Source organism: Hemibagrus wyckioides, linkage group LG07 (genome assembly GCF_019097595.1).
Source record: "Hemibagrus wyckioides isolate EC202008001 linkage group LG07, SWU_Hwy_1.0, whole genome shotgun sequence".
NCBI classification, from domain to species: Eukaryota; Metazoa; Chordata; class Actinopteri; order Siluriformes; family Bagridae; genus Hemibagrus; species Hemibagrus wyckioides.
The window spans coordinates 1,616,511-1,627,928 of record NC_080716.1 but is presented as its reverse complement, the minus strand read 5'-3'; the positions used below and the strand labels follow the sequence as shown (position 1 = coordinate 1,627,928).

The 11,418-nt window shown below is 38.7% G+C and overlaps 1 protein-coding gene across 2 annotated transcripts; it reads left to right on the top strand.

The window, feature by feature from the left end:
- Positions 1–1,992: 1,992 nt before the first annotated feature.
- chst2a (carbohydrate (N-acetylglucosamine-6-O) sulfotransferase 2a) lies at positions 1,993–4,762 on the top strand. 2 transcript variants are annotated; one of them, XM_058395256.1, is made up of 2 exons: positions 1,993–2,239; positions 2,350–4,762. In XM_058395256.1, the coding sequence occupies exon 2, from the start codon at positions 2,485–2,487 to the stop codon at positions 3,868–3,870; it is 1,386 nt and encodes a 461-aa protein (XP_058251239.1). In that variant the 5' UTR covers positions 1,993–2,239; positions 2,350–2,484; the 3' UTR covers positions 3,871–4,762. The 2 variants fall into 2 exon arrangements, with proteins under 2 accessions (XP_058251239.1, XP_058251238.1); XM_058395255.1 differs by having other exon boundaries at positions 2,341–4,762.
- Positions 4,763–11,418: the final 6,656 nt, after the last annotated feature.

Here is an 11,418-nt window from a genome sequence, read left to right as displayed (position 1 = left end):
GTTAAAGTGTGTTATTTGTGTTGCACAGACAAAAGCACCAGATTCTCCAGAGTCCTCCAGGTCAAAGATTGTCCATAATCTGGGAACACCACACAAGACCTGAAGTTTTGGAGATGCTCTGACCCAGCCATGTGGTCCTCGTCAAAGTCACTCAGATCCATATGTCTGCCTATGGATCATGCTTTCAAGATCTGAAGTCTGTTCACTAGCTGCCTAATATATCCTAAACCTTAACAGGTACCATGGTAACAAGATTATCAATTTTATTCACTTCACCATGTCAGTGGTTTTAATGTTCAGTGTATACTGTATGAGGCTGCTTGTGACACTGCAGCCCTCTACTGGCTGTGACATGTACTACCATTAATATCCATTATTATGCCACCTACCTTCATATTAATGAAGAATTGTCCAAAAACAATTGTTAAATAATTGTTATTTGTGAGACACAATGCTACTTTATTAGCTGACTCAGAGTTCACCTGCCACGGTGCATCTGGATCTCCTACCCAGGAAAAACTACCATCTTCTCCAGAGGTATCCAGGTCAAAGATCAGCGTCCATCGTCCAGGATAATAATCCGCACCAGGACGTGTCAAGAAACAGCTGTAGTGTACATATTGTTCTCTATCAGGACAGAGAACTGAAAAATAAACAATATAGAAAGAGAACTGCTGTGAAAATTTGGACATCGGGGAGGTTATACACAGACACACACACACAGACACACACATATACACACACACACACACACATCTGCCTCATGGCTTCTCTCCAGGCTAATACACCCCTGAGTTCCCCCTAATCAGCTACACACAGTCAGATTCATGTTTCTATTCATGAGGCAAAAGATGGTGGAGGAAAAAAGAAAAGAAATTGTCTCGTAAAGGGGTGTGTCATGTTAGTTATGACTCTGTACCTAAATATACAGTTCTCTCTCTCTCTCTCTCTCTCTCTCTCTCTCTCTCTTTCTGTGTGTAGACTGCCAGAAGATGGCGCTCCTGTACTAGATAAACAATGCAGAATTCCAAAAGAAATCACCATCCAGCTGCAATTTCCCAGATATCACGGACTGTGGTATCTGACTGGGGTATCTGTAGTAGCTTGTCCTTGTCACTGGATGTCCTGGTCACGTGACACTTTATCTGCGTTCGTATGAATGCACATTGTGTGTATTTCAGTCACAACCGTGTATTTATCTGTACTTTCTCACAGAAGTTCACCTGTTCATTTTTTTTTTCCATTTTACTTTTTTGGGATTATTATTATTAATGTTGTTGTTGATATTATTATTATTATTATTATTATTATTATTATTATTATCATCATCATCATCATCATCATCATTATCTAGTATCAGTCATGTCTCAGCTTTCAGCGTTAACGTGAATCCGAGTTGTCAGACTGGTGTCTCTAGTTTTCCATCGTGGGAAAGTCTTAAGAGATGAGAGAGCTTATGCTTCTTTGTGGTTATCTGATAACCTAAAAACAAAAACAAAGCTGCTGAGGGAATGACTGCTTATAGCTGCTATAATATTACTATATAGATTTTACTATACTGTACAGTATATTACTGTACTGTACTGTACTGTATAGTATATTACTATACTATACAGATTTTATTTTTTTGTGAATGTCCAGAAGTGTGCATATTATAATAAATGTAGGTCCATTTTAATACATTTCTTAATGAATTTATTTTTCTGATTTATTTTTTTCCTTCTTAATCAGGTACATTTATATTTTGTCTGATAAAGCATAAGATGAATCATAAATCGTAGATATATCGAGAAATGTTTTTTTTTTCCCCTCTTTATTTATGAAGTACAATAAACAGACAGTCGAACAGTTATTTATTGATCACCGCTTTTCCGCATTTTCTCCCGATGTCGTTTTGACGCGCGTGTATTTCGCCCAATCACATCGCGTTCCTCCCGCTTCTCCTCCACCAATCGCCGCGCAGAGAAGGCGGGACTCTGAGATCTGATTGAATTCTCCCAGCTCGTGTTGGAGTAGTAAACAGGAGCTTAGAGAGAGGAGTCGCTTCTTCTACTTCTTCTTCACGATCGGCTCGTTATGCATCCTGGAAACCTTATATTCTTATATACAGTGTTTTCCCCAGGAATTTTCATTTGGACTTATAATGCGTGGATACGTCGTCATTTTAACAACGGGTTTGCTTTTTATTAACCCACTACTGCAACGTGAGGTAGAGAAAAATCCTCAGTGATGCTGCGTGGTAAGCAAAGACTGCAGATTTGACTTGGCTTCATCTTTAGCAGTATTATTATTATTATTATTATTATTATTATATTTGAGTCTCTATTCATACAAGTTCAGCTTGTCCAGGTTGGAGCACAGTACAACCTAATTGATATTTATCGAATGGGCCCTGTTCGGACTCATCCTCATCCTCATCATCCGCGCACGAAGACAACACTTCTGCCTCTACTAACATCGACTTGTAATAGCACTCTTTCCTAAATGAAAAATAAGCCATATCTTCTTAAACCATCATGGGAGAAAACGTTCGGAAAGAAGCCCAGAACGTACTGCAGGAGCCAGACCAGGATCATCGCCAACCCTGGCTTGGTCATCAAAGTGCTTCGTCGGAAGAAGATCGTGGTGTTCCTTGCCTACTTTGTGCTCGTAGCGCTGACCATGCTGAACCTGGCTAACTACAAATGGGCCAAAGAGTCGCAGCCATGTGGTCTCCAGGTGAACGATGACGTGAACTTCCAGAACAGACCATACTTTCATGTCCTCTACAAGGCGCCACAGATGAGGAAGCGCCAGCTGGTGTACGTCTTAACCACATGGCGCTCGGGCTCGTCCTTCTTCGGCGAGCTTTTCAACCAAAACCCCGGAGTGTTCTTTTTGTACGAACCGATGTGGCACATTTGGCAGAAACTCTACCCTGGAGACGCGTTATCACTCCAGGGAGCAGAGAGGGACATGCTAAGTGCTCTGTACAGGTGTGATTTCTCCGTTTTCCAGTTGTACAACACTCAAGCTGGGAAGAATATAACCACTCTAGAAGTCTTCGGCGCCCCGTTTAATAAAGTCATCTGCTCTTATCCGCTTTGCTCGTTCTATAGAAAGGATGTCGTGGGAATGGTGGACGAAAAAGTGTGTAAGAAGTGTCCGCTTCAGAGCCTGCAAGCCCTGGAGGAGCAGTGCCTGAAATATGACACCATCGTCATTAAAGGAGTACGGATTTTAGATATAAACGTCCTGGCTCCTTTGTTGGAGGACCGCTCACTCAATCTAAAAGTGGTACACTTGGTGCGGGACCCACGAGCCATGGCTAACTCCAGAATTCGATCTAAGCACGGCCTGATTCGGGAGAACCTGCAAGTAATCCGGAGCAGGAACCCGAAGATGCGGCGCGTGCCGATGGCTGACCCGAACCATAAAGCCAGCAGGAAAGATGTTTCAGACTACCATGCCATCGGAGCCATGGAGGTGATTTGTGAGCACATGTCCAAGACTTTGAAAACGGTCCTAAGCAGTCCTAGCTGGCTCAAGGGGAAATACATGATGGTGCGATACGAGGACTTGGTGGAAAACCCGGTCAGGACCTTAAAGCGTGTTTACCAGTTTGTAAACCTGACAGCTAGCCGCGACATGGAAGCTTTCGTCGTGAACATGACTAGTGGCCACAATAACTCTGCCAGACCTTTCCAGGTTTCATCTAGGAATGCCACCGTGGCCGCTAGCACGTGGAGAACTGTGCTCAACCTCCATCAGATACGCCAAGTGGAGGACTACTGCCGTCATGCCATGTCCGTTTTGGGATATTTACACGTTCGCACGTTGTGGGAGGCGAAGGACCTGAGCAAGAGTTTATTAACTTTACCTAAGGTCTGAAACTGACCAAAGATGGTGTTGACCAAAAAGACCAAAAAATGAATGTCTAATTTACCCTTTAAAGCTGTGCCTAGATATAAACTTGCTTTCTAACAAGCACAGCTTTCTACTTTCCATTTCTTTCAATCCAAACAGATGATTTATTTCACACTAATGTCTGTGATGCCCCAAGCTTTTTTGGAAATGCACTGGAAATGTACTGGGCTTTCCAGTGGAAATGTACTGGGCTTGTGGGAAATTCACCGTATTGACTCTATGCCTTCCGATTATAAATATTTACCGAAGCAGGGAATATTTTTTACAGAATCTTTCAGATTCTCATACGGCTTTGCGGGATTCGGGATCCGTTTCTAATGTCTGTATCGCAGCAAATAATCTGAATTTATTACTGGTTATGGTTAGGAAATGAACAAAAAGAGATCTTAATGACATATGAAGTGCCTTGTTTGGTTGTAATGAAAGCCAAAAAAAAATCTTGTTTTGTCTGTTTGCATTGACCAAAATGAGGAAAGTTGTGTCTCAGCAGCTCTTTAGCGTGACACCGTCGGCTATCTGACTGCAGTAACTAGAGAAAAGTGGCGAGATTAGGTTTACTCCTCAGGGACACTCCGGCTTGCAGGATTCACAAAAGTACTGAAGTATGTCAGGAAAATAGTAGGAATAGAGGCAGCGCTAAATAGGGACACAGTATTCAGGGAGGATGTTAAGTGGACACAGAGGGACCTCAAATGGGGACCTGATGGCTCTCAGAGCGAAGCCTTGGCAACTGCATTGGCTTCCTGCCATCTCTTCTTTTCCTCTGTCTCTCTGTCTCTCTTGAACACTTCGCTATAAATCAGAGCATGTGTGTGTGTGTGTGTGTGAGTTAAAATTAAAACATCTTGATAATTCATTAATTAATTCATGGGTTTGGAACAAGATATACAAGAAAGTTGAATTTCCTGGGAAAAAATGTCAGAATTTTCTCAGTCCTCACGTGTCTCTTAACAGGAAACAGGTGATTGGCTAAAACCAAGGAAGTACACCGAGACGCTGCATTCTAAATCTGAGGTTCGGACGATTACTATAACAACAACCACACAAAAGATCGCTAGAAGGATACAAGTAGATAATGAATCAAAGGGTTAACATAATGCAGGCGAACACAATAAGACAACAAAGGAGATGGAAAGCGTTGATATGTAGTTTTGTAAAGCGGAAAAGTAAACAGAGAGTGACGTGTTTGATGAGTATAGTTTAGAGTCGATGTAGCATTTTAACCTCTCTAGCTAACACTAGAGTCAAATCGAATGCAAATACGGCGTTCGCTGAAGTGGAAAGGACATACCTATAGAACAATACACATTTGCTTCTAGAAGGTTAAATTCTGTTTGTCCAAGGTTTCCTCAGAAATCCTTTTTCCTCTACACGGTCACACTTTCCATTCCATGTTCCTCTGCATATATTTGTAGCAATGTTTACAGATTTATCACAATCTTGGCAACCCTGATCTTTGTGGAGAAACTTTCACATCCAACAACATTTATTTTTTAAATCTTTCCACTTGCGATTTTCTGGTTCAGGAACGGAAACAGGTTTCCAGACAGACCCGAATGCCGAATTCCATCTGATTTATTCCGTAACGTTCCATGGCAGTGAGATATTTCTGAAACAGTATCTCTATGTTTCAGTATGTTTCATTGTCGAAAAAAAAAAAACGAGTCGTTTCGCAAACACCGCCCTTACCACCAACCCCGACTCTACCCCTCCCCTGCTGCCTGATAAAGAATCTGGTCTGATATTTAGTGGAATGTCGAGAAAGATGTGCATCTTAAAGGTAAAAGTTAAAGGTGGGATCGATCCAGCCGGAGCGACGGCACCGGATCGGGGACGGTATCCGACGTCAATGGACGTCTTTCAGTCGGCGCACGCTGGGAAAACTCCAGGAATTCCCAACAGGGTTATACTTGGCAAAAGTGATTTTAGGCAAAACTTCCAGGAGCTTGTGCACACAATCAGCAGTTTGTCACGAATTGCAATGGTACACTTTGTGCTTTGTGTGCTGAGGTATTACTGAACAAAAGTACAAAGATTCAGGCAAAACTCACACACACACACCCCATAAATTCAGCTTCACAAAATATTTACGTACTGACACTGAAAACACCTTCGAATAACATCCTTAAAGAAAGTTTATGTACCTTCTAACTGGTTTCTGTACCAAGAGCTCCATCTTTGGACGTCAAACATGCTCTAAAGCTGGTGTGTGGGGGGGGGGGGATTAATTTGTGATGTTATTTAATAAAGAATAAGGCATAAAAGTCAGTCAAAGTCAAGTCAAAGAAGCTTTATTGTCACTTCATCCATATATAGCTGATGCAGTACAAAGTGAAGTAAAACAACGTTCCTCCTGGACCAGAGGTGCTGCACAGAACAAAAAACAAAGTACAGGTGACGCGGACAAACATAGAGGTAAACTATTCCTACATAGGTGCATTCTTTACAAACTAAACATACCACATAAGTGCAGAAGACAAGACATATAACGCCGACTCTTGTGCAAAAAAAAACAGTGTTAACAGTGGGTGCAAAGACGGATAGAAACAGTCAGTGTTTATGGAAGGAGTCTCCGGTTTCGGAGACTAATTAAACAGTTTGTTGCCATGGTGACGTGTTCACTGAATGATGGTGGGTGCTTTTTCCAACACTTCTGTTTTGTTGTTCTTCAAAGCCAAAGCAGATTCTGTCGATTTCTGGGCTGCTGGTTGCTCTGCGGATCCCGCTGTTCGGCTCGTATCGAGTCGTATCTTCAGCTCTCACAGGATTGAGAACCTCTCAGAAAGCTGCTGTAGATATCACCGGCTCTGTTGGTGGACACCAGCTTCCATGCTGCAGGATCTTAACAGCTTATTATTAACACGTTATAATATTTGCGCTGTTTTATTTTTCCTCAACGCTTATAGTGTGGCTTAGAGAAGCGTTAAAGCTTAAAATGTCATTCCGTAACAAATGAACAGACAGACAGAACTTGATCTCTCAGAGGCAGATGGAGTAACAAGAGCCACTTATTCTCTGAACCCCCCAGTGTGGGGGGTAACATATGCCAGAGAGAGGGCCATCCTCTATGAATCCACGAGTCTGTCTGTCTATCTATCTATCTATCTATCTATCTATCTATCTATCTATCTATCTATCTATCTATCTATCTCTGTCTGTCTGTCTGTCTATGAAACCCTATATATATATATACAGAAATATATGTCTATATACATATATACAGAAAGAGAAATAGATAGATAGATAGATAGATAGATAGATAGATAGATAGATAGATAGATAGATATGAATGCAGGAAAGTTCTGGAAACTCGAGTCAGGCACTGGAAATGAGGGAAAAATGAGGAACACACCCGTGTAGAGAGAGATTTAAATACTGATTAAAACACATGATAAAACCCATTCAAACCTGATTCCCAGCATCACCTGCCCTTTATTTTTGTAATGAATTGTACGTTTGCAGACTTGCGTGAAACATTCTACCATTTCCTGACTGATGGACAAAGACTGAACTTATCTTTAAGGTGTGTCCAGGAGCTTAAAAAAAATTCACTGAAATAACGAGGTATGCTCATGGAGTGGATGCTATACACACACACACACACGCACATTACAAAAAAAGCAAAGAGAACAATGTGTGCTTGTGTGACAACATTCCAATACCACAAAAAGAAAGACAAAGAAGACACGCTATCTTTTTATTGTGCTAATTGCTACTCCTGTCTAATTGTACTGTCTATTGTCTGCCCACTTATATAACTCCAAATCTGAAAGAGTGCTGTTTATTTACAGGAACGTCTACAGATGTGGGAAGTGTGGGTGAGAGACTCAAAAAAATTAATAAACATTAACACAAATATTTATTTATTTATTCATTCATTCATTATATGAATAGAGAAACTAAGTTGGCTTTGAGGATTGATTGATTGATTGATTGATTGATTGATTTATTTATTTATTTATTAATTAATTAATTATGTGAATAGAGTAACTGAGTCAACTTTAAGGGTTTGTTTGTTTGTTTATTTATTTATTTATCTATATACAGTGAGGGAAAAAATGATTTGATCCCCTGCTGATTTTGTACGTTTGCCCACTGACAAAGAAATGATCAGTCTGTAATTTTAATGGTCGGTGTATTTGAACAGTGAGAGACAGAATAACAACAAAAAAATCCAGAAAAACACATTTCAGAAAAGTTCTACATTGATTTGCATTTTAATGAGTAAAATAAGTATTTGATCCCCTATCAGTCAGAAAGATTTCTGGCTCCCAGGTGTCTTTTATACAGGTAAGGAGCTGAGATTACAGTAGGAGCACTCTCGGGGAGTGCTCTTAATCTCAGCTCCTTAACTGTATGAAAGACATCTGTCCACAGAAGGAAGCAATCAATCAGATTCCAAACTCTCCATCATGGCCAAGACCAAAGAGCTGTCCATGGATGTCAGGGACAAGATTGTAGACCTACACAAGGCTGGAATGAGCTACAAGACCATCGCCAAGCAGCTTGGTGAGAAGGTGACAACAGTTGGTGCGATTATTCCCAAATGGAAGAAACACAAAAGGACTGTCAATCTTCCTCGGTCTGGGGCTCCATGCAAGATCTCACCTCATGGAGTTTCAATGATCATGAGAACGGTGAGGAATCAGCCCAGAATTACACTGGAAGATTGTGTCAATGATCTCAAGGCAGCTGGGACCACAGTCACCAAGAAAACAATTGGTAACACTACGCTGTGAAAGACTGAAATCCAGTAGCGCCCGCAAGGTCCCCCTGCTAAAGAAAGCACATGTACAGGCTCATCTGAAAATTATTTACTTAAAAATTACAGACTGATTATTTCTTTGTCAGTGGGCAAACGTACAAAATCAGCAGGGGATCAAATCATTTTTTCCCTCACTGGATTCATTCATGTTTTTTATCTTTGATGCAATTATTTAAAAAAAAATGTAAGAAGAAGAAGAGAGGTGATTATCTTTCAGTGTCAATGGGAAATATGGGAATCACGACCTCATAGTGTCTCTCTCTCTCTCTCTCTCTCTCTCTCTCTCCATACACATACACAAGAAAATCCTTCATTACTCCAAGCTAACAGTAGATATTATTAAAGTAAATGGTCATTATTATTGTAACTGGATGTGCTGATGATGTAAGAAGAAATGGTATGTTGCTGAGCCAGAGCAGGAATCTGAATATGAAAGAGTCTTTCTTCTGTTCTAAACAAATCCTTCAGGACAGGCCACGGGTCATGGGTGGTCAGGTGGCAGGATGTGGTCAGGGTTGTGTGTATGGGTGTGTGTGGGTGTGTATTATCATTCATTCTAGAATTATATACATATACATACAAGGGACTGAAGTGAAGTACTGAGGTCTCAGTGATAGAAGGCAAAAATATATATAAGTTTATAGGGGGAAAAAATTTAAATTATATTAAAAAAAACTGTAAACATCTAAAATAATTAACATATAAAAAAACATATAAAAATATAAAACATATTTTAAAAAATATCTATCTATCTATCTATCTATCTATCTATCTATCTATCTATCTATCTATCTATCTATCTAATATGCAAAACTATAAAATATATTTTTCAAAATTAAAAAATATATTTAAAAAATGTAAAAAATAAAATGTTTAATATATTAAAAATCTAATATATAATAATCTATAACTATTAAACTATATAAAAAACTGTAAAAAATTTTAAATATATAAAACAAACTTCAATATATAAAAAAATTTCATATATAAAAATATATAAACTGTCAAATATAAAATATTTAAATATATATATATATATACACAACTTAGGAAAAAAATATACATTTTAAACTATGTTAAAGAATTTAAACAAAAATACAGAAAATATTTCATATATAACAAAAATAATATATAATAAATTAATAAATAAGTTAATATATATATATATATATATATATATACATAATTTATTTATTTATTATATATTATTTTTGTTATATATGAAATATTTTCTATATTATATATATATATATATATATATATATATATATATATATATATATATAAACTGTAAAAATATAAAATATATTTTAAAAAAACTAATCTATCTATCTATAAATATTAGTATAAAATAGTATAAAGAAATATATATAAAAGTGAATTTATTTATTTATTTATTTTGAATTTTTGGATCTGAGCTCTACTCTACCAGCTGGACGACATTCATCAAAAAAAATATTCACATTCCGGCTGGTTTCATCCACCCACTCAACTATTCAGGCAAGAGACATTTGAGTCACTGTATGATAAACATACACACACACACACACACAGGACACAAAAGTGCTGTAGGTGGTGGCCTGCCTGTTTGTTTTAGGACTTTGTGAGATGGCTTGTTTGAACTGTACAGCCTGTGTATGTGCCTACGTATATAATAGCAGCAAGAATCTAGATAGACTGAAAAACTGAAGATGACACTGGCGAGACAAAAGATTTGTCGTGAAGGACATATCATCCACATAGATTTCTGTGAACATTGGAAAAGCTCGAGCTGAAGGAGTGGCGTGATGCGGCTCGAGCTGAGGTGGTAAGCTAACAAGTTGGATCATGTCGTGGCTTCTCTTTTCTCTCACTTGAAGTGAACTTGAGGAAAGAAAGCACACTCTATATGGGAAAAGATCTCTCTGAAACTGGAGACTCCTTCCATTATGTCAGTCTTTGTAAGAGAACTTGTATAACATGACCAAAGGATAATAATAATAATAAAAACTCTTTATTATTATTATCCTTAGGCCATATTATACATGTTCTTGTAAAAAAACAAAAAACAAAAAAAAAAACAAGAGCTGTTACCATGGAGACGATCATTCCTTTCCTTGCTGCTGAATTAAAAATGAAGCAACGGCTTCCAACCAATCAGATTGCAGAATTTAAGCGCGGACTCTGTATTGGACTGTGGCGCCCTCTGGTGTTCAGTGTCGCTGAATTACACCGTTTTCATGTCAGAGAGAGAGAGAGAGAGAGAGAGAGAGGTAGAGATGTTTTTGTGGATGGATAGATAAATAGATGATTTATTTTGTTGTTGTTGTTGTTGTTGTAAAGCTCTCGCACGTGAGCTCTTGCACGTGATCTTACTGTGTTGTTGTTTTTAAGTTATAATCATGACGCAGACGTGAGTGTGTGTGTGTGTGTGTGTGTGTGTGTGTGTGTGTGTGTGCAAAATGTAATAGTAACTTTCACGTGGCCTTAACTGCTGTATGAGATGTTGTTGTTGTTGTTGTTGTTTGAGGTGGTGGTGGTAGTAGTGGTGGTTTGTCTTAAGGGCATTTTCAGTTCTCCATTACTGTGATCTCGAGCTCTCTTCTTGCGTCTCTTCATGTGAAATACAAACCAGACACTTTTCTTTTTCTTTGTTTAATCCATTTCTCTTCCTCCAAGCTTTAGAATTCTGTCTTATAGTAAATAATGACAGTGCACAAATCCCTGACCTGTCCTGACCCGAGTCCTGAACTTGTGTGTTGAATTTA

Coding starts and splice junctions, on each gene's coding strand:
- chst2a (XM_058395256.1), top strand. CDS start 2,485: ATGAAAAATAAGCCATATCTTCTTAAACCATCATGGGAGAAAACGTTC.